The following is a 24,811-nucleotide window of genomic DNA, read 5'->3' as shown; positions in this document are numbered from 1 at the left end:
CTGCCATATTTATTATTGAAGTCACAAAGTGCATTATTTTTTTAACATGCCTCAAAACAGCAGCTTGGAATTTGGGACATGCTCACTGAGAGAGCATGAGGAGGTTGAGGTGTGTGTGGGAGGGGGTGAGGGGTGTATATTGTAGCGTCCCGGAAGAGTTAGTGCTGCAAGGGGTTCTGGGTATTTGTTCTGTTGTGTTACGGTGCGGATGTTCTCCCGAAATGTGTTTGTCATTCTTGTTTGGTGTGGGTTCACAGTGTGGCGCTAATTTGTAACAGTGTTAAAGTTGTTTATGCGGCCACCCTCAGCGTGACCTGTATGGCTGTTGACCAAGTATGAATTGCATTCACTTGTGTGTGTGAAAAGCCGTAGATATTATGTGACTGGGCCGGAACGCAAAGGAAGTGCCTTTAAGGTTTATTGGCGCTCTGTACTTCTCCCTACGTCCGTGTACAGCGGCGTTTTAAAAAGTCATACATTTTACCAATAATTTCCGATATTACATTTTAAAGCCTTTATCGGCCGATAATATCGGCAGTCCGATATTATCGGACATCTCTAATATTGATCGCATCTATTGACTGTAAGATTTTCAATGTATTTATGGTGAGTGTTGTTGCCAGTATAACCATCTCCTTTATTACCCGAAATTTCGGACTATAAGCCGCAACTTTTTTCCTACACTTTGAACCCAGTGGCTTATTTATGATTTTTTTTATTCGCTGACAGTTATAATTAAAAAAATGTTTTCTAAAAAGCAAATTAAGTGGTGTTTTATTGTTTGTACGATGGCGCCATCTTTAGGACGACTACACTCACTGCAGGTGCTGCAGTGTCCTTTCATTTAGGGCTTTCAACTGTCTTCTAGACATCCATAGCGGTTCTACTCGTATCACTCCAAGCAACATTTGCAAGTTTTATAATATAACTGAAACTGTTTATATGTTTAATGCATCCAGCGGGGCATCACAACAAAATTAGGCATAATAATGTGTTAATTCCACGACTGTATATATCGGTATCGGTTGATATCGGAATCCGTAATTAAGAGTTGGACAATATCGGATATCGGCAAAAAAGCCATTATCGGACATCTCTACTATAGCCTGAGTGGTGAAGCATCAATGACATGTTTTGCAGAGAGCAGACAACTTCTGATACTGCGTCAGACAGAAATGAATATTTGATGAGCTCGGATCGTCAATCTTTCCCGTAGATTCTAGAGACCCTCCAAATCAAAAGGGGACCGTCTCGAAGGAAACGGTCTGCGCTTACCTGTGCAGAGGTGCACCCGCCTGCCCATGACCAACCATCAGGGACTCACTTTAAATGTCGCTGGCTAGTGGGAGGCTAATGGAGGAAACACCCCGACAACTAGACAATAGGACACGAAGAGAAGACAGGAGGCAGCAGCCATCGCCACCGATGTGTCTTGCATAATGATGACATCACAGCCTGGCAGGCAGGGAGGGGGCGAGGGAGGGATTAGGGAGGAGCAGGAGGAGGGAGGGCGCACGGCAAGAGTGAAACCGAAAGAGAGGACGGGGGGGTGGGGGGGGGAGTGGAGCTGCTCTGCAGGAAGTCAACAATGCGCACCCAAACACACAAAGGGGTAGGTAAAAAAAATTTCAAGGTAAAAAATGATTTTCAAGGTAAAAAATGATTTTCAAGGTAACATTTTTTTTTCAATGTAAAAAAATTATTTTCAAGGTAAAAAATGATTTTCAAGGTAAAAAAAATGTTTCAAGGTAAAATAAAATTTTCAAGGTTAAAATTGATTTTCAAGGTAAAAAAATGATTTTATAGGTAAAAAATGATTTAAGGTAAAAAAATGATTTTATAGGTAAAAAATGGTAAAAAAAAAAATCTTTCAAGGTAAAAAAAATTGTTTGGGTAAAAAAAAATGTTCAAGGTAAAAAAAAATTTCAAGGTAAAAAATGATTTTCAAGGTAAAAAACATTTTTCAAGGTAAAACATTTTTTTTCAAGGTTAAAAATGATTTTCAAGGTAAAAAATGATTCTCTAGGTAAAAAAAAATGTTAAGGTAAAAAAAAATTTTCAAGGTCAATTTTTTTTTCAAGGTTAAAAATTATTTTCAAGGTAAAAAATTATTTTCAAGGTAAAAAAAAAATTTCAAGGTAAAAAAACTTTTTCAAGGTAAAAAATTTTTTTCAATGTAAAAAATAATTTTCAAGGTAAAAAATGATTTTCAAGGTAAAAAATGATTTTGTAGGTAAAAAAAATTTTTAAGGTAAAAAAAAATTTTCAAGGTCAAAAATAGTAGTTTTATTCGCTGACAGTCATAATTAAAAAATGTTTTCTAAAAAGCAAATTAAGTGGTGTTTTATTGTTTTCAAGGTAACATTTTTTTTTCAAGGTTAAAAATGATTTTCAAGGTAAAAAATGATTTTCAAGGTAAAAAAAAAATTTTAACGTAAAATTTTTTTTCCAATGTAAAAAATGATTTTCAAGGTAAAAAATGATTTTCAAGGTAACATTTTTTTTTCAAGGTAAAAAATGATTTTCAAGGTAAAAAATTATTTTCAAGGTGGGGGGGTGGGGGGGGTGGAGCTGCTCTGCAGGAAGTCAACAATGCGCACCCAAACACACAAAGGGGTCTTAGCGGGATAAACAATCTGGCCTGGGGGGTCCAAAGACCAACTTAGAGCACAAATCACACACACACACACACACATTTTAATGTATTTCATGCTGCACCTCTTATCACCTCACTTTTTACTCTAATTTAAATAGTTGCTGACGTCATGTTATTTGCAATGAAAAAGTCTAAAAGCTTGAGATATATATATATATATATATATATATATATATATATATATATTAGGGGTGTAACGGTACGTGTATTTGTATTGAACCGTTTCGGTACGGGAGTTCCGGTTCGGTTCGGAGGTGTACCGAACGAGTTTCCACACGGACATATGAAGTAGCGTAACGCACGTTGTGTAAACAATGCACACCGAGGCACAACACACGGCATGCTAGCAGCTAACAGGCTACGATAGACTGACCATACGTCCTCTTTTCACCGGACATGTCCTCTTTTGCGGAGCTGTCATGGCGGAGTTTCTTAAATGCCTCAAATGTCCGTCATTTTGAGTTAGGGTTGCGTGTATTAACAATGTACGTTCAGGGTTAAGAAGGGGTTAAAAACAAAACAAATTGTGCGTGCAGCAGCATTGGTGAGGGAGGGGCAGAGACAGAGAGAGAGAGAGAGTGGTGATAAACGCGCATGTGTCGCCAGGCTCTGCTTTTTATCCATAGATTTATCACATTTAATTTTTTATTATCTATAGCAGGGGTGTCAAAAGTGTGCACCGGAGGTCATTTGCGGTCACAGCTAGTTTTAAAGGCCCACGGCACTTCCTAAAAATACTATTAAAATAAACAAAAACATAACAAAAGTGAAATAAAAAAGCTTAAAGGTTAAATGTAATTTAGAAAAAGTTGCAATATTGACTAATAAAACAAAGCTGTTTTTTTTTTTCTTTCAAAACGGTCATTGCTCAAAACATAATATTGAATCAAAATCAATGTTATTATGAATTATTGACCTATCCAAGGTTCCCATTACTTCACATCAAATATTCCAGTAAGAAAAATATTTTTGGCGGAAGATTTTGCTAATTTGGTAAATAAATAACCCAAAAATGTATATTTTGTTTTCTTACTGTACCGAAAACCGTGACCTCTAAACCAAGGTATGTACCGAACCGAAATTTTTGTGTACCGTTACACCCCTAATATATATATATATATATATATATATATATATATATATATATATATATATATATATTTCTTTATTAGGGCTGCAACTAACGATTAATTTGATAATCGATTCATCTATCGATTATTACTTCGATTAATCGATTAATAATCGGATAAAAGAGACAAACTACATTTCTATCCTTTCCAGTATTTCATTGAAAAAAAACAGCATACTGGCACCATACTTATTTTGATCATTGTTTCTCAGCTGTTTGTACATGTTGCAGTTTATAAATAAAGGTTTATAAAAAACAAAAAATGCAAAAAAAAAACTAAAAAAAACTAATTGCCTCTGCGCATAGATCCAACGAATCGATGACTAAATTAATCGCCAACTATTTTTATAATCGATTTTAATCGATTAGTTGTTGCAGCCCTAATATATATATATATATATATATATATAAATATATATATATACATTATTTACAAGGTTTTTAGATGTATCACAACTTGGACATGGACAATTATAAAATCGATTAGTAAATGTTAGGGGTGTAACGGTACACAAAAATTTCGGTTCAGTAAGTACCTCGGTTTGGAGGTCACGGTTCGGTTCATTTTCGGTACAGTATGAAAACAACAAAATATACATTTTTTGGTTATTTATTTACCAAATTTGTAAACAATGGCTTTATCCTTTTAACATTGGGAACACTATTATAATAATTCTGTCCACGTTAATCAACATTAAACTGCCTTAAGTTGTTGCTCAGATTAAATAAAATGACAAAACTTTTCTTCTACATATAAAAAGTGCAACATTAAACAGTTTCAAGTCAACTCATCATGCTTAATTTATTACAGCATTTGGGAAGCCTGTAGTTGATTTTTTATTATGTAAATGTTATATTTTTATCAACATGTGATAGCAGGGATCCTGCCATTCTAAACTAGGCTGCTACATTACTAATGATTAATGCAACTATAGCTGAAAAAATAGTACACTAGCAATAGGAGAGACTATTCATCCCTGAACACCATGGAGTTCATGTAGGCACACACACACACACCGCAAAATGAGCTAATGTTACGCTAAAAGCTAATTAGCCTTCACCTCAAGCCAGGACTGCGAGCGAGCTGAGCTGCAGTTTAACTTTCTAGAAGGTCAACGGGCTCATAGTGATGTTACTAGTAGTTGACTGGGAGGTGTTTATTTAAATTTGGGGAGAGTACGCTGCCTGATGATTACCTGCTAAACACCTATCTGCTCGACGCTGAAGCGCTGACTACATGCGCTCTGAATACGCACTGCTAATTGGCTGTTACCGCTCTGAATACGCACTGCTGATTGGCTGTTACCGCTCTGAATACGCACTGCTGATTGGCTGTTACCGCTTTGTATGTAACCAATCAGGTGGTTGTGTGGGTGGGACAACGCTGGGTGCTGAGACAGAGGCAGAAGAAGCAAAGCCGCTTGTTAAGACTTTAGCTTAGAAACTCGTTCGGTACACCTCCGAACCGAACCGAAACCCCCATACCGAAACGGTTCAATACAAATACACGTACCGTTACACCCCTAGTAAATGTCGATAATCAATGTATTTATTGTAAATAAAGTAATGCAGACAGTTTTAATTTGGCTGACTGCATCAAGCCACCTGGAGAGCCGACCAGCTCCTTTATCACAGAGCACCTATGTTCTGGTTTTGCACACATTTCCATGAATTTAATAAACGTGAGGGGAATTTCATATTACAAAAGCACTTTTTTTTTTTTTTTTTTTTTTTTTTTTTTTAAAAGGTGCAAATGATAAACGCTTATTTAATGAAACAGAAATTAATGTAAAACTGCATCAATCATTGATTTTTAATCGAATCGCAGCTCCTGAATCGTGAGGTGGTCAAAGATTCATGAAGTTTGGTTCTTTTATGAATTTATTATGGGTCTACTGAAAATGTGAGCAAATGTGCTGGGTCAAAAGTATACATACAGCAACATACATTATCAATGTTGGTGATGTAGAAAAGTTACAATCAAATCAAATGAGCTTCATGGCATGGCCTCTTAACTTCATGTGAGTGATTATGATTGGCGGCACCTGTTGACTTCTGAGCCCTTTAAATAGGGCTCATGTGATGCAGTCATTAGACTCGGTTACAAACGCGACAATGGGAAAGTCAAAGGAACTCAGCACAGATCTGAAAAAACGAATCATTGACTTGAACAAGTCAGGAAAGTCACTTGGAGCCATTTCAAAGCAGCTTAAGGTCCAAAGAGCAACTGTGCGGACAATTGTTCGTTAGTATAAAGTGCATGGCACAGTTTTGTCACTGCCACGATCAGGAAGAAAACGCAAGCTATCACCTTGCGAGAAAATTGGTCAGGATGATCAAGAGTCAACCGGGACCCACCAAAAAGCAGGTCTGCAATTAATTGGAAACTGCTGGAACACAGGTGTCAGTGTCCACAGTCAAGCGTGTTTTGCATCGCCATGGACTGAGAGGCTACCATGCAAGAAGGAAGCCCTTACTCCATGATCACATGGACTAAGATAAAACCTTCTGGAGGAAAGTTCTGTGGTTAGATGTGAACAAAAAATTAGCTGTTTGGCCACAATGCCCAGCAATATGTTTGGAGGAGAAAAGGTGAGGCCTTTAATCCCGGGAACACCATTCCTACTGTCAAGCATGGTGGTGGTAGTATTATGCTCTGGGCCTGTTTTGCTGCTAATGGAACTGGTGCTTTACAGAGAGTAAATGGGATAATGAAAAAGGAGGATTACCTCTAAATTCTTCAGGACAACCTAAAATCATCAGATCGGAGGTTGGGTCTTGGGCGCAGTTGGGTGTTCCAACAGGACAATGACCCCAAACCAGGGATGATGCTCGAAACCGGTTTTCCCGGTTGTTCGATAAGAAAAGAACCGAGTCCTCGGACTCGAATCCCTTTTTGAGAACCGGTACCCGTTATCGAGACCACTATAGTAAAGAAAAAGAGTTGGTTCTTTATTCGTGCCGTTCGCACGAGAAGCTAGAGCAAAAGCTTACTTAGCACAGGAATACTAGAAGCTAAGGTAACTTTAGCACAGGAATCATGAGCTCGAAAACCAGAATGCCAACGTAACTGTTGCAAATGCAAACAATGAAGCCACGACGATTGACCGAAAAAGGCAGGCTTAAATAGAGTCTCTGATGAGCAACAGGTGCGCGTACAAGGCAGGTGAAAATCATAAGTAACCACGGTGACTAAAACAAACCCCCGAAGTGCACAAAACAACTAAGGAAGTCCAAAACTAACAGAACATAGCTAAACAAAACATGATCCGACAAATATATACATCATTTACTGACCTTTTTATAATAAAATATCTGTGAATTAGTATATACAACAGTTTTGTAATATGTAATTAATTAATTCAGTCATTATTAATATACTGAGATGAAGAATATTTTATTTTCAATAAGGTTGAAAGTATTTCTCATAATTCTTCTTCTTTGTACTTTGTAGGCACTATTCATTTGCACAACCTCTTAAAGTGGATCATATCAGTACAATGTTTAACTTCTTTACTTCATCCATTCCATCATTTAATTCCACATCATTTTAGCTGTTTGCAATTTTACCAAATCATCGAACTTTAATATTTTTGACTCTCATTAAATAAAGTGTTTGTATGTTCTCTATATCCAACATTATGTATCAGTCTAATTAATTTTTTTTGAAACACGGTTAACGAATGTAGCGCACATTTTTTGTTATTTCCCCACATTTCTGCACAATAACTCAGATATGGTAATACTATAGTAGCGAGCAGTAGATAATGTGAAGTGATTTGTTAAACGAAATATTGTGTGTTTTTTTCCATATACAACAATCTATCTGGACTCGATAAGAGAATCGATAAGGAATCGGTTCGATAAGAGGATTCGATAATAGGCTCGAACTCGATAATTTCTTATCAAACATCATCCCTACCCCAAACACACGTCAGAAGTGGTAAAGGAATGGCTAAATCAGGCTAGAATTAAGGTTTTAGAATGGTCCTGCCAAAGTCTGGACTTAAACCCCATTGAAAACGTGTGGACAATGCTGAAGAAACAAGTCCATGTCAGAAAACCAACACATTTAGCTGAACTGCACCAATTTTGTCAAGAGGAGTGGTCAAAAATTCAGCAAGGTAAGAAAAGTTGCCAGATAATGTCTTACCTTATACACACACCATAATAATACTCGTATGTTGAAGCACATCAAGAGGTGTGGGCTTCATAGCTTACCAAAGTCGGACTAAAACATTTTGATAGATTTTTGAGCGCCGTGTGTAAAGTTCTATATTTTCAATGGAACATATAAAATGTTGGTGTTGTTTACTTGAGTCATATTGCCATCATAGTGCAGTCTGCATATATCTCTTATGTTTGACTGCCATCTACTAGTCACACTTATGTACCAACTAAAATTGCTTCGAGGTCGGTAAGCAAAACCAGAATTATTCCTTACATTAGGAGCACCGGGTTTTAAGGCGCGCTGTCGAGTTTTGAGAGAAAAAAAGGATTGTAAGTGCGCCTTATAGCCCGGAAAATACGGTACATTGGTAGCTAACATGCTAATTGATTCTATTGACTTATATATTTGATACGGCGACATACATGAACATTATTTTACTCTTATTATTTATCCATTTATTACTATTGTTTGAAACATAATTATAGGTAGAAAGTAGGGATGTCCCGATCCGATATTTGGATCGGATCGGCTGCCGATATTTGCCAAAAATTGCGTATCGGCAAGGCATGGGAAAATGCTGATCCAGATGCAGTTTAAAAAAAAACTCCGGTCCGTGTTTTCCAACGCACCTATTTAAATAATACATTCCACTTTTCTGCTGCTCCGTAATTTCCGTTCCGCATTTTCCAGCACACCTTCAACACATCCACAATCCTCACGCAGTTGCTTTTAGCTGCTGGCATTACACGACAGGCTCTTCTCACTCTTTCCTGTGTCTCCCTCTCACAGACAGCGAGCGCACCATCTTACACACGTCACATACTGTCACGTCATACGTCACATACGTATACGCCCTCTCCCAGCAGAGAGCGAGGTAGCGGCATGGCTAACGTTAGCTGTGATGCTATCGCAGCCGCTAAGGTGCGCGCCTGCTCAAGCGTCCTCTGCGCACGGCAAATCTATGGCACGCACAAAATCAAATAAAAAAATAAGCGCATAACAATTTTCGACACACGGACACGACAGAGACAACAGTTTTCGTCATCATTGTTCAAATATTGTGACGTCTGTCGAGACGCTTATCTCCATTCGGTGCCATGCATCCACACCATCAAAATGCAGAGGCAAAAATTTCCACATCAACACCGTATGAAAAAATTAGTGATTTTTTTTGTTGTGATTTCCTTCTCTGCATGAAAGTTTAAAAGTAGCATATATTAATGCAATATGAAGAAGAATGTTTTAATGTAGACATGCAAGCCTTGAAAGAAAATTTTGAAAATCAAGACTACATTTCCTGCAAATGGGTGCATTTCTACCCTATATTTTAACTTTAGATTTATTCTCATATCAAACTCTTTTGGCTGTCTTTTTGACACTTACATCAGGCGCCCCCCTCCACACCCTGGATTATAAATAATGTAAATAATTCAATGTGATTATCTTGTGTGATGACTGTATTATGATGATAGTATATATCTGATAGTATATATCTGTATCATGAATCAATTTAAGTGGACCCCGACTTAAACAAGTTGAAAAACTTATTGGGGTGTTACCATTTAGTGGTCAATTGTACGGAATATGTACTTCACTGTGCAACCTACTAATAAAAGTCTCAATCAATCAATCAAAACACATAGAATCATCATACTGCTGTGATTATATGGATCAAGTGTTCATTCAAGGCTAAGGCAAAATATCGAGATATATATTGTGTATCGCAATATGGCCTTAAAATATCGCAATATTAAAAAAAAGCCATATCGCCCAGCCCTAGTTTCAATGATGCCATTTCTGTTTGTCATGTATAATTTTGTCTATTTTGTGTTTATCCTTGAATAAACAGGTCAGTTTCTTGTTACCAACCATTGTGTATTATTCAAACTCCCCTAATTCAGCTGGCTAGTTGTTATCAAGAGTACTTAAACCCTTTTCAACATGATTCTGACAACTAAATAGGCTAAATAACTTTAAACTTTAATACATGCTCGGATAGGCCAGTATCGGTATCGGTCAGTATCGGTATCGGATCGGAAATGCAAAAACAATATCGGTATCGGATCGGAAGTGCAAAAACCTGGATCGGGACATCCCTAGTAGAAAGCAGTACAACATGGATGGATGGATAGATCTACAGTGTGTAATGGAAATGAATAGAAACAGTCTTTACAATATGAGGACATAACTGCCTTGCACCTTGGACTGCAAACACACTTGACCTGTTTAAGACTTACAAAGCAGGTGTTGATAAAATACTTCCTTGATGGGAGATGTTACATCACATTGCTGGTGTACAACCTCTTGTGCTAGTAAAAAAATGCTACTAAAAACGCATATTTTCACATCATTATTTACACAAACTGCATATAGTACCGATAAGAGCTATCGGTAAAGGTGTACACCCGCAATGAGGAATGTGTAAAAAACAGACCCAGACAAACCCACAAAGCTCATTGCTTGATTTTCCTGCAGTGTTCCACATGAAAGGAAAATATAATGTCCTACAAATCATTGCCGATAAACGATATTATTGTCAGCATTATTTTGAGACCAATTTAAGCACCAATGCAATTAGGGACGTTTGATAATGGCTTTTTTGCCGATATTCAATATTCCGATATTGTCCAACTCTTAATTACCGATATCAACCCGTACCGATTGATACAGTCGTGGAATTAACACATTATTATGCCTAATTTTGTTGTGATGCATTAAACAATGTAACAAGGTTTTCCAAAATAAATCAACTCAAGTTATGGAAAAAAATGCCAACATGGCACTGCCATATTTATTATTGAAGTCACAAAGTGCATTATTTTTTTTTTTTGCATAACTCAAGCTGCTAGGGGTTCTGGGTATTTGTTCTGTTGTGTTTATGCTGTGTTACGGTGCGGATGTTCTCCCGAAATGTGTTTGTCATTCTTGTTTGGTGTGGGTTCACAGAGTGGCGTATATTTGTAACAGCGTTAAAGTTGTTTATACGGCCACCCTCAGTGTGACCTGTTTGCCTTGCATTCACTTGTGTGTGTGAAAAGCCGTAGATATTATGTGATTGGACCGGCACGCAAAGGCAGTGCCTTTAAGGTTTATTGGCGCTCTGTACTTCTCCCTACGTCCGTGTGCCACTCCGTACAGCGGCATTTTAAAAAGTCATAAATGTAACTTTTTGAAACCGATACCGATAATTTCCGGTATTACATTTTAAAGCATTGATTGGCCGATAATATCGGCAGTCAGATATTATCGGACATCTCTAAATGCAATAATAACATTAATAATGCAATTAACCCTTTCACATGCAATAAACTAGACCTGGGCGATATATCCAGTTTATCGATAAATTGGATGTTTGTCCTCCTCATATTTTTTCGCTACCATGAGCTTCCTGAGCCCTCGTCCGCCTCCTTACTTCCTCAGCGGAGATCCACAAGCCTGGCCTAAACATGGCTAATGCTAACGAGAGTGCAACCTTTGTTCCAAAGAGACGAAAAGTGTTGCCAGTATTTTAGATTTGCGACGACGGGCGTGGAACAAGTGACTGCACGCTGCAGAGTTTCTTTACAATAAAGTTAAGCTAAAGTACCAATGATTGTCACACACACACTCGGTGTGGCGAAATTATTCTCTGCGTTTGACCCATCACACTTGATCATTACTATAAGACAGCAGCGCAACAAACTTAATCCAGCATCTGAAAACAAAGCATCGAACCGAGCGGGGGAAATAGGACTCTTTACGAGGCGGACAAGACCACAAAAACTCCACGGAGGAAGCATCTTACACAAGGTATCATGTACAGTAAGGAGAATAATGCACAGAGCGATCACTAAAGCAGTCCTCCTTCACATCCAAACCTGACAGCTTGTACCCGTGTGTGCTCCAGCAAAACTCTCATGGAAATATAATGCATGTAATCATCAATATAGTGATATATTACATGTGTAATGAAGCGTACATTGTCTTTAACATCAGTACACACTAACAAGGAGCCCAGGATGCTTCAGGGAAAATCTGTGTTTATCCACTTACTAAAATCCTACACTAGCTACTCAGTGGCCACGTGGTTAGAGTGTCCGCCCTGATATCGGTAGGTTGAGAGTTCAAACCCCCGGCCGAGTCATACCAAAGACTATAGGGAAGTGAAGTGAATTATATTTATATAGCGCTTTTCTCTAAAGACTCAAAGCGCTTTACATAGTGCAGGGGTCGGCAACCTTTACCAGTCAAAGAGCCATTTTGACCAGTTTCACAAATTATAGAAAACAATGGGAGCCGCAAAATTTTTTTGAAATTTTTTTTTTTTGCTTTGTGCTATGTATAAACCAGGGGTCTCAGACACGCTGCCCACACCTTTATGTGGAATTTGAAAGCTGGTGCGGCACGCGGGTTTTAAATGAATGGCGCTTGTAAGCGTCATGCGTGCCGTGATGATACAGCATATAGTGCCCACTACAGCCAGCGTGCCTGATCAGCCACACGTTGTATGGGGCTTCCGCTAGCTCACGTAGGTGACAGCAATGCATACTTGCTCAACAACCACACAGGTCACACTGACGGTGGCGGTATAAAAAAAACTTTAACACTCTTACTAATAATGCGCCACACTGTGAACCCACACCAAACAAGAATGACAAACACATTTTGGGAGAACATCTGCACCGTAACACAACATAAACACAACAGGACAAATACCCAGAATCCCATGCAGCCCTAACTCTTCCGGGATACATTATACACCCCCCCACCAAACCCCGCCCACCTCAACCGACGCACAGAGAGGGGTGGGGGCGGGGTTTGGTGGTAGCAGGGGTGTATAATGTAGCCCGGAAGAGTCAGGGCTGCATGGTATTCTGGGTGTTTGTTCTGTTGTGTTTATGTTGTGTTAAGGTGCAGATGTTCTCACGAAATGTGTTTGTCATTCTTGTTTGGTTTTGGTTCAAAGTGTGGCGCATTATTAGTAAGAGTGTTAAAGTTGTTTTATATGACCACCGTCAGTGTAACCTGTGTGGCTGTTGACCAAGTATGCCTTGCTGTCACGTACGTGTGCAAGCAGAAGATGTATATTGTATAACAAGTGTTGGGCTGGCACGCTGTTAATACAGATTGTAGAGAGCGCCAAATGTTGTACCGTCATAGCACACAGTTTTCTGCGAGAGGCACTGAAATCCGGAAGTCTCACAGGAAATTGGGGGGTTCAGCAAGTAAGCTGCTGAGCCGCTTCAGAGTGATCACAGAGCCGCATGCGGCTCCGGAGCCGCGGGTTGCCGACCCCTGACATATTGAAACACAATATCTAAGTTACATTTAAACCAGTGTGGGTGGCACTGGAAGCGGGTGGGTAAAGTGTCTTGCCCAAGGACACAACGGCAGTAACTAAGATGGCGGAAGCGGGGTTTGAACCTGGAACCTTCAAGTTGCTGGCACAGCCGCTCGACCAACCGAGCTATACCGTCCTATAAAAATGGGACCCATTGCCTCCCTGCTTGGCACTCAGCATCAAGGGTTGGAATTGGGGGTTAAATCACCGTCATGATTCCTGGGCGCGAACACCGCTGCTGCCCACTGCTCCCCTCACCTCCCAGGGGGTGAACAAGGGGACGGGTCAAATGCAGAGGACAAATTTTACCACACCTAGTGTGTGTGACAATCATTGGTCCCATACAATGTACAATATTACATTTTTATTATAATTATTCAAAACAGATGTTTATTGCTATTGCTATTTAATGATTATTGGCACCTTTATTGATTTATTGGAGACTCCATTGTTTATTTACAGAAGTATTTTTTTCAAGACAGAAGGTTTAAGTTTGCACTTTATTAATGCCAATGTTGGCCGTCATAATTTATTTGCATGCAACGTACAATGCCACATTTTTGTTTACAGAAGTATTCTAAACTTATTGCATAAAAAGTAGGGGTGTAACGGTACGTGTATTTGTATTGAACCGTTTCAGTACGGGGGTTCCGGTTCGGAGGTGTGCCGAACGAGTTTCCACACGGACATATGAAGTAGCGTAACGAACGTTGTGTAAACAATGCACACCGAGGCACAACACACGGCATGCTAGCAGCTAACGGGCTACGATAGACTGACCATACGTCCTCTTTTCACCGGACATGTCCTCTTTTGCGGAGCTGTCCGGGCGGAGTTTCTTAAATGCCTCAAATGTCCGATATTTTGAGTTAGGGTTGCGCGTATTTTCAATGTACGTTCAGGGCTAAGAAGGGGTTAAAAACAAAACAAACTGTGCGTGCAGCAGCATTGGTGAGGGAGGGGCAGAGACAGAGAGAGAGAGAGAGTTGTGATAAACGCGCATGCGTCGCCAGGCTCTGCTTTTTATCCATAGATTTATCACATTTAATTTTTTATTTTCTATAGCAGGGGTGTCAAAAGTGTATGGCCACAGCTAATGTTTTAAAGGCCCACGGCACATTCTAAAAATACTATTAAAATAAACAAAAACATAACAAAAGTGAAATAAAAAAGCGTAAAGGTTAAATGTAATTTAGAAAAAGTTGCAATGATGACTAATAAAACAAAGCTGTTTTTTTTTTCTATCAAACTGTCATTGCTCAAAACATAATATTGAATCAAAATCAATGTTATTATGAATTATTGACCTATCCAAGGTTCCCATTACTTCACATCAAATATTCCACGAAGAAAAATATTTTTGGTGGAAGATTTTGCAAATTAGGTAAATAAATAACCCAAAAATTTATATTTTGTTGTTTTCTTACTGTACCGAAAATTAACCGAACCGTGACCTATAAACCGAGGTACGTACCGAACCAAAGTTTTTGTGTACTGTTACACCTAAATATATATATATATATATATATATATATATATATATATATATATATATATATACACACACACACACACACATACACACACACACATGCTTTTTTTGGGGGGGTCGGAAAAAAACGGAAAGAATAAAGCATGGTTGGTTGCATGAACAAAGGCACTTTCGGTCTGGTAACCTAGCAAAAAGGAAGTGATCACTGATCAGTGGGAGGGACACGCTGAACAGCCAATCAGGTAACAGACTCAACTATCATGTTCGGTTGTGCCATCTTGTTGTCTCACTGTTGATTCTCTGCATGGAGTGAGACGAGAAAGTAAAAATGAGTGCTGTGGAGAGCAAAGAAATTGTGGATAAAACCGAAAAAGTCACCCGGACAGTATGACAATTATTGGGATTTTTTCCTTTACCTATTAGGATGTTCAGAAACAACAGGTAGGAACTAAAGTGCAGGACTGTATAAATAAAATAAATAAAATATAACAAATGTGCTAATTTAAAACAATTTATTTGGTCCAATAAGGCTCCAGCGCCCCCCGCAACCCCAAAGGGAATAAGCAGTAGAAAATGGATGGATGGATGGATGGAATATTGAAATAATAATTACTGCGTAGCAAATTCATTTCCATACTTAAATAAGAATAACAGACCAAATTAAATGTTACACGGCTGTAAATTCCTGCAGAAAATAGTTCTCAGGTTTCTCCAAGTTTACATTTTCACACTTAACACTATTTTGTTACACTTTATTAAGCATTTCATACATATTACTTATTTTTCCAACTTTATTTAAAGAGGTTAATGTTAAGTGATTATTGTGATTTTATAATGTTGTTTACATTAATTGTTTTTCATGCTTGTGTTGACATTTCCTGTCCTTTCTGCCTTGATAGCGGAGGGAATTATAATCTAAAGGAAGGAAATAAAAAGGTTTACATTTAATCTCCTGGTCCATATTTTCCATAGATCATAAAAAAATATAAAATAAATATCAATATCAATTAAAGCTGCAAGCAGCGTTGGTCGGGCCCGCGTATTTGGCAGGTGCTAGTCCTAAGTGTCCCAATACTTTTGTCCAGTTTTAGTAGTACGTGTCCCAATACTTTTGTCAAGTTGTAGTCCTAAGTGTCCCAATACATTTGTCCAGTGTAGGTGTCCCAATACTTTTTTCCAGTGGTAGTCCTAAGTGTCCCAATACTTTTGTCCGGTGGTAGTCATAAGTGTCCCAATACTTTTGTCCGGTGGTAGTCATAAGTGTCCCAATACTTTTGTCTAGTGTACCTACCTTTGTCTGCATTGTGTAGGCACGCTGGTGCTTCCTGCTTTTAAGCAGCCATCTTAAAAAAACAGCAGCGCAGCAGCATCAGCGCAGCGGCTCTTTGAAAGGTCATAAAATCAAAACCGGAGCAGTTAGAAAAAACGCTGTTCTGTACTTTTATACACAAGGGTTCAATCTCTCTCCTGTGTTAGTTTGAAGCCGAAACGACAAACGCGCTCAGAGGAGATAGTTTTTGAAGGAAGGTGACCGGTTTTTACAAAAAAATTGTTTTGAAGGGGGAATAGCAAACTTCCTGTTGATTTTTGCTGGGGGTTGTTAATCTATGAAATGTAGGTCTAAGTGAGACCTACATAGATGTTTTTCTTTCATGTCTCTCCGACCTTCCCAATGGGAGTTACAGGCAGTTTTGTCATTGTTTTCTTCCGAGGAGCAGTTTTTTCAGCGTTTTATTCAAAAATTGCGCTAGAGCGCAATTTTTGAGATTTGGGGTTAGGTTTTTTTATTAGATCGCAATTTTTGCCAGACCTGATGTGTGTATTCAGTTCGGTGAGTTTTGAAGCATGTTAAGGGGGTCAAATTACAAGCTCAAAGAGGCAAAAGTGACTGTTTTTAGTACTTTTTTGTCTTGAAGGGTAAATTGCCAACTTCCCGTTGATTTCTGCCCAAGGATGTACAATTATGAAATCTAGGTCTAAGTCAGACCTACATAGAGAATTTTGTTTCATGTCTTTCCGACCTTCCTAGTGGGAGTTACAGGCAGTCTAGTTTTTTTTTTTCCTAGGGGGCGCTGGAGCGCAATTTTGAGTTTTGGGGTTCGTTTTTTTCATTAAAAGACAATTTTCGCAGGTCCTGATGTGTGGGTCAAATATGGTGAGTTTTGAAGCATGTTAAGTGGGTCAAATTAGTGCTCAAAGAGGCGGCCGGTATAATAATAATAAAACCTTACAAATTCAATAGGTCCTTATGTCCCATACAATGGGCCATGCGGGCCCTAACTAGGGATGTAACGGTATCAAAATCTCACCGTGCGATATCACGGCATGAGGGCCAGAGTACGATATTATTGGGGTATTTGTCCAATAACTTTTGTTGGTTTTAAATGACTTAGAAATGTTGTAGTGTGTAAAATGAAGTGGCAAACACACTTACGGTAATTGAACACAAACATAACGCTAAAATGTTCCAATCATATTTATTACTACAAACATGGATTTTTAAGTGCGAAGAAATGTGCGGAAACATGCATTGTTTCAAGCAATTAACTAAAAAAAAATTCCATGTGTGTCTTTAAAGTGACAATGTAAACATCCAGTGTAAAACAATAATGTTCACTTTAGTGTCTTTCAACATTTACTTGATGAGAAGCAGTGTCCTCCACAGTGGACATGTTGATATCCCTCTGGAATGTTTCTCAGAAAAGTACTTTTAATCATGTAAATACCTCACACTGATGTTTTGACGTGAATGGCTTCAAATATCTTTTCTGGGTGACATCGAGAAAAACAAGCGAAAAGGAAACGCAGACTTCCTTACCGCCGCCAAAAAGGTGATGTTTTCACCAGGGTTTGTTTGTCTCTTAGCAACATAACTCAAACAGTTATGGACAAATTTTGATGATTTTTTTCAGGAAATGTCCCAAAAAAAAAAACAATTCTTGTCATCTACTACAGTGTTTTTCAACCTTTTTTGAGCCAAGGCACATTTTTTTCATTGAAAAAATGTGGAGGCACACCTCCAGCAGAAAACATTAAAAAATGAAACTCAGCAGCCGATATTGACAGTAAAAAGTCGTTGTGGATATGACTTTAAAGCATAACCAAGCATGCATCACTATAGCTCTTGTCTCAAAGTAGGTGTACTGTCACCACCTGTCACATCCGCCGTGACTTATTTGGAGTTTATTGCTGTTTTCCTGTGTGTAGCGTTTTAGTTCTTGTCTTGCCTCCTATTTTGGTGGCTTTTTCTCTTTTTTTTGGTATTTTCCTATAGCAGTTTCATGTCGTCCTTGACCGCTATTCCCCACACCTGCTTTGTTTAAGCAATCAAGACTATTTCAGTTGTTTTGATCCTTCTTTGCAGGGACATTGTTGATTGTCATGTCATGTTGGGATGTACATTGTGGACGCCGTCTTTGCTCCACAGTAAGTCTTTGCTGTCGTCCAGCATTCTGTTTTCGTTTACTTTGTAGCCAGTTCAGTTTTAGTTTCGTTCTGCATAGCCTTCCCTAAGCTTCAATGCCTTTTCTTAGAGGCACTCACCTTTTGTTTATCTTTGGTTTAAGCATTAGACACCTGCCTCCCACTGTTTCCCACATCTACAACGCAATTAGCTACCTGCTGCCACCTACTGATATGGAAGAGTATAACGTGGTAAGTCTGCCGATCTACAGACAGTACAGACACTCAACAACGGCACAACATTTGCGGATTATAATTACTGGTTTGCAAAACATGTTGCATGTCATGTCAGGCACCCCCGGACTCTGTTGGGACGTGGCGGAACTTGTGGGACTCGAACCTGGGTGTGATTTTTGATTATTTTCGGGACTTTTGCCCACTTTTCCAACTTTTTCCCCCAGTCACAGTGCGACTTTGCTGGGTGGGTTCTGGACATGTCAGGCACCCCCGGACTCTGGTGGAACGCGGCGGAACTTGTGGGACTCGAACATGGGTGTGATTTTTTTATCTTTTTCGGGACTTTTGCCTACTTTTCCAACTTTTTCCCCCACTCACAGTGCGACTTTGCTGGGTGGGTTCTGGACATGTCGGGCACCCCCGGACTCTGGTGGAACGCGGCGGGACTTGTAGGACTCGAACCTGGGTGGGATTTTTGATCTTTTTCGGGACTTTTGCCCACTTTTCCAACTTTTTCCCCCACTCACAGTGCGACTTTGCTGGGTGGGTTCTGGACATGTCGGGCACCTCCGGACTCTGGTGGAACGCGGCGGGACTTGTGGGACTCGAACCTGGGTGTGATTTTTGATCTTTTTCGGGACTTTTGCCTACTTTTCCAACTTTTTCCCCCACTCACAGTGCGACTTTGCTGGGTGGGTTCTGGACATGTCGGGCACCCCCGGACTCTCTTGGGACGCGGCGGGACTTGTGGGACTCGAACCTGGGTGTGATTTTTTATCTTTTTCGGGACTTTTGCCCACTTTTCCAACTTTTTCCCCCACTCATAGTGCGACTTTGCTGGGTGGGTTCTGGACATGTCAGGCACCCCCGGACTCTGGTGGAACGCGGCGGGACTTGTGGGACTCTAACCTGGGTGTGATTTTTGATCAATTTCGGGACTTTTGCCCACTTTTCCAACTTTTTCCCCCACTCACAGTGCGACTTTGCTGGGTGTGTTCTGGACATGTCAGGCACCCCCGGACTCCGGTGGGACGCGGCGGGACTTGTGGGACTCTAACCTGGGTGTGATTTTTGATTATTTTCGGGACTTTTGCCCACTTTTCCAACTTTTCTTCCCCACTCACAGTGCGACTTTGCTGGGTGCGTTGTGGACATGTTGTATTTTTCGGACTATAAGTCGCAGTTTTTTTCATAGTTTGGCCGGGGGTGCGACTTATACTCAGGAGCGACTTATGTGTGAAATTATTAACACATTACCGTAAAATATCAAATAATATTATTTATCTCATTCACGTAAGAGACTAGACGTATAAGATTTCATGGGATTTAGCGATTAGGAGTGACAGATTGTTTGGTAAACGTATAGCATGTTCTATATGTTATAGTTATTTGAATGACTCTTACCATAATATGTTACGTTAACATACCAGGCACGTTCTCAGTTGGTTATTTATGCTTCATATAACGTACACTTATTCAGCCTGTTGTTCACTATTCTTTATTTATTTTAAATTGCCTTTCAAATGTCTATTTTTGGTGTTGGGTTTTATCAAATAAATTTCCCCAAAAATGCGACTTATACTCCAGTGCGACTTATATATGTTTTTTTCCTTCTTTATTATGCATTTTCGGCCTGTGCGAGTTATACTCCGGAGCGACTTATACTCCGAAAAATACGGTAATCTCCCACGGCACACCAGACTGTATCTCACGGCACACTAGTGTGCCGCCCACTGATCTACAAACCCTGTTTCCATATGAGTTGGGAAATTGTGTTAAATGTAAATATAAACGGAATACAATGATTTGCAAATCCTTTTCAACCCATATTCAATTGAATGCACTACAAAGACAACATATTTGATGTTCAAACTCATAAACTTTATTTTTTTTTTGCAAATAATAATAAACTTAGAATTTCATGGCTGCAACACGTGTCAAAGTAGTTGGGAAAGGGCATGTTCACCACTGTGTTACTTCACCTTTTCTTTTAATAACACTCAATAAACGACTGGGAACTGAGGAAACTAATTGTTGAAGCTTTGAAAGTGGAATTATTTCCCATTCTTGTTTTATGTAGAGCTTCAGTCGCTTCATAATGCGTCACACATTTTCGATGGGAGACAGGTCTGGACTGCAGGCGGGCCAGGAAAGTACCCGCACTCTTTTTTTTATGAAGCCACGCTGTTGTAACACGTGCTGAATGTGGCTTGGCATTGTCTTGCTGAAATAAGCAGGGGTGTCTATGAAAAAGACGGCGCTTAGATGGCAGCATATGTTGTTCCAAAACCTGTATGTACCTTTTAGCATTAATGGTGCCTTCACAGATGTGTAAGTTACCCATGCCTTAGGCACTAATGCACCCCCATACCATCACACATGCTGTCTTTTGAACTTTGCGTGGATAACAGTCTGGATGGTTTGCTTCCGCTTTGGTCCGGATGACACGATGTCGAATATTTCCAAAAACAATTTGAAATGTGGACTCATCAGACCACCTTTCCACTTTGCATGAGTCCATCTTAGATGATCTCGGGCCCAAAGAAGCCGGTGGCGTTTCTGGATGTTGTTGATAAATGGCTTTCGCTTTGCATAGTAGAGCTTTAACTTGCACTTACAGATGTAGCGACCAACTGTATTTAGTGACAGTGGTTTTCTGAAGTGTTCCTGATCCCATGTGGTGATATCCTTTAGAGATTGATGTCGGTTTTTAATACAGTGCCGTCTGAGGGATCGAAGGTCACGGTCATTCAATGTTGGTTTCCGGCCATGCTGCTTACGTGGAGTGATTTCTCCAAATTCTCTGAACCTTTTGATGATATTATGGACCGTAGATGTTGAAATCCCTAAATTTCTTGCAATTGCACTTTGAAAAACGTTGTTCTTAAACTGTTTGACTATTTGCTCACGCAGTTGTGGACAAAGGAGTGTAGCTCGCCCCATCCTTTCTTGTGAAAGACTGAGCATTTTTGGGAAGCTGTTTTTAAACCCAATCATGGCACCCACCTGTTCCCAATTAGCCTGCAGACCATGTGGGATGTTCCAAATAAGTGTTTGATGAGCATTTATCAGTATTTATTTCCACCTTTCCCAACTTTTGTCACGTGTTGCTGGCATCAAATTCTAAAGTTAATAATTATTTGCAAAAAAAAAAAAAATGTTTATCAGTTTGAACATCAAATATGTTGTCTTTGTAGCATATTCAACTAAATATGGGTTGAAAATGATTTGCAAATCATTATATTCCGTTTATATTTACATCTAACACAATTTCCCAACTCATATGGAAACGGGGTTTGTACTACGAACACACTTCACTTTCTGCTTTTGGCGTTCCACCCCCCGTCGGCCCCGTTTATTTTCAGACACGGCCAATGCTAAAGCGCCAGAAAAAAACCATCAAACGTCACAGCATTATTGTGAGGACTTTGCAACCGAAATACCGTGGTATCTACAATACCGTTACACCCCTAACATCCACCGATATAAAAAACTTACATTCTGAGAGTTTTCAGCCGTATCACCCTTTTTCTTGCAAATTTCTGTTACCATGCCTTGCTGAGGCCGACTTGTCTCCCTCTAGGCTGCGCCCCCCGCCCCACAGTTTTTTTTACCTCTCCCCCACAGTGTCCACAAAAATTATATGCACATGCGTCATGGCCAACTATGCTAATCATACAAGGACGCAATCACCATAGTTTGCTTGCAGAAAATATACAAAGATGGCAAAGGATATGGCAGCAAATAAAAATCACACAGGGGCGTGATTCTTAATGACATCATGAAGCTGCTCACATAGAAACCAATGAACTCAGCAAACGCGCATGCACACACACACACACACACACACGCACACACACACATGCAAACCCACGCACAGGACTGTACACAAGGTGGTGGTTACTCCGTTATAGTGCCAGTAAACAGTAAACACAGGGGATTTTGAATGTCCAACACAGTCCAATTGGTCCATAATTGAGCACACACCTTGACGAAGTGACAAGGACGTGACACATGACATGACGCAACAGTGCTCTCGTTAAAGTAGCAGTATAATGGAAACGTTTCATTGTGCCCATAAAACCATAGCTGACTGTACAAAACCCAAAACCAGTGAAGTTGGCACGCTGTGTAAATGGTAAATAAAAACAGAATACAATGATTTGCAAATCCTTTTCAACTTATATTCAATTGAATAGACTGCAAAGACAAGATATTTAATGTTTGAACTGAGAAACTTGGTTATTTTTTTGCACATGTTAGCTCATTTGGAATGTGATGCCTGCCACATGTTTCAAAAAAGGTGGCAAAAAATACTGATAAAGTTGAGGAATGCTCATCAAACACTTATTTGGAACATCCCACAGGTGAACAGGCTAATTGGGAACAGGTGGGTGCCATGATTGGGTATAAAAGCAGCTTCCATGAAATGCTCAGTCATTCACAAACAAGGATGGGGTGAGGGTCACCACTTTGTCAACAAATGCGTGAGCAAATTGTCCAACAGTTTAAGAACAACATTTATCAACCAGCTATTGCAAGGAATTTAGGGATTTCACCATCTACAGTCTATAATATCATCAAAAGGTTCAGAGAATCTGGAGAAATCACTGCACATAAACGATGATATTACGGACCTTCGATCCCTTAGGCTGTACTGCATCAAAAAGCGACATCCGTGTGTAAAGGATATCCCCACATGGGCTCAGGAACACTTCTGAAAACCACTGTCAGTAACTACAGTTGGTCGCTACATCTGTAAGTGCAAGTTAAAACTCTACTATGCAAAGCCAAAGCCATTTATCAACAACACCCAGAAACGCCGCCGGCTTCGCTAGGCCCGAGCTCATCTAAGATAGACTGATGCAAAGTGGGAAAGTGTTCTGTGGTCTGACGAGTCCACATTTCAAATTGTTTTTGGAAACTGTGGACGTCGTGTCCTCCGGACCAAAGAGGAAAAGAACCATCCGGATGGTTATAGGCGCAAAGTTGAAAAGTCAGCATGTGTGATGGTACGGGGGTGTATTAGTGCCCAAGACATGGTTAACTTACACATCTGTGAAGGCGCCATTAATGCTGAAAAGTACATACAGGTTTTGGAGCAACATATGTTGCCATCCAAGCAACGTTACCATGGACGCCCCTGCTTATTTCAGCAAGACAATGCCAAACCACATTCTGCATGTGTCTGCAACAGTGTGGCTTCGTAGTAAACGAGTGCGGGTACTAGACTGGCCTGCCTGTAGTCCAGACCTGTCTCCCATTGAAAATGTGTGGCACAATATGAAGCCTAAAATACCACAAGGAAATTGAACAACTTAAGCTGTACATCAAGCAAAAATGGGAAAGAATTCCACCTGAAAAGTTTCAAAAATTGGACTCCTCAGTTCCCAAACATTTACTGAGTGTTGTTAAAAGGAAAGGCCAGGTAACACAGTGGTAAAAGTGCCCCTGTGACAACTTTTTTGCAATGTGTTGCTGCCATTAAATTCTAAGTTAATGATTATTTCGAAAAAAAATATTAAGTTCCTCAGTTCGAACGTTGAGTATCTTGTCTTTGCAGTCTATTCAATTGAATATAAGTTGAAAAGGATTTGCAAATCATTGTATTCTGTTTTTATTTACCATTTACACAACGTGCCAACTTCACTGGTTTTGGGTTTTGTACTTCCAATCCACAAAGTATATGTGAAAATAATGTCTACACCTCACAAAACGCCACAATTTCAGATGGGCCATTTTAAACACTCCGCTCCAAATGTCTTCGGCAATTTTGTAGATTTGGGGTCTGTACTCTGATCATATCAGCAGATCAGTCATACTGGAAATAACAAAAAAAATTGAAAGTAATATGCTGTTTATCATCAACAATCCTTATGTAAGACAAGAACATACAGTCGTGGTCAAAAGTTGTCATGGCTGTCTTATTAACTTATTGTGATAGAGTGATTGGAGCACATACTTGTTGGTCACAAATAACATTCATGAAGTTTGCTTCTTTTATGAATTTATTATGGGTCTACTGAACATGTAAGCAAATGTGCTGGGTCAAAAGTATACATACAGCAATGTTAATATTTGCTTACATGTCCCTTGGCAAGTTTCACTGCAATAAGGCGCTTTTGGTAGCCATCCACAAGCTTCTGCTTGAATTTTTGACCTTCAGCTAAATTTGTTGCTTTTCTGACATGGACTTGTTTCTTCAGCATTGTCCACAGGTTTAAGTCAGGACTTTGGAACGGCCATGGTGGTGGTAGTATTATGCTCTGAGCCTGTTTTGCTGCCAATGGAACTGGTGCTTTACAGAGAGTAAATGGGACAATGAAAAAGGAGGATTACCTCCAAATTCTTCAGGACAAGCTAAAATCATCAGCCCGGAGGTTGGGTCTTGGGTGCAGTTGGGT

General features: G+C 39.6%; 1 protein-coding gene across 7 annotated transcripts in view; it reads right to left on the bottom strand.

Annotated features, from left to right (window-relative positions):
• The window catches only part of ppp2r5eb (protein phosphatase 2, regulatory subunit B', epsilon isoform b), a 117,224-nt gene that overhangs the window by 86,875 nt on the left and 5,538 nt on the right, over window positions 1-24,811 (bottom strand). Inside the window, exon 1 of one of the 7 annotated variants that reach the window (XM_061987570.2) lies at window positions 1,276-1,425. The exons of the other annotated variants lie outside the window; for them this stretch is intronic. Within the exon in view, the coding sequence (XP_061843554.1) occupies window positions 1,276-1,313 (38 nt within the window). The 5' untranslated portion in view covers window positions 1,314-1,425. Of the gene's footprint in view, window positions 1-1,275; window positions 1,426-24,811 lie in introns of those variants that run through there. 7 annotated transcript variants of the gene reach the window in all.

The sequence above is a fragment of the Nerophis lumbriciformis genome, linkage group LG26 (assembly GCF_033978685.3).
Source record: "Nerophis lumbriciformis linkage group LG26, RoL_Nlum_v2.1, whole genome shotgun sequence".
NCBI lineage: Eukaryota > Metazoa > Chordata > Actinopteri > Syngnathiformes > Syngnathidae > Nerophis > Nerophis lumbriciformis.
Note: the sequence above shows the minus strand (reverse complement) of the source record. Positions and strands in the feature narration are given on the sequence as shown.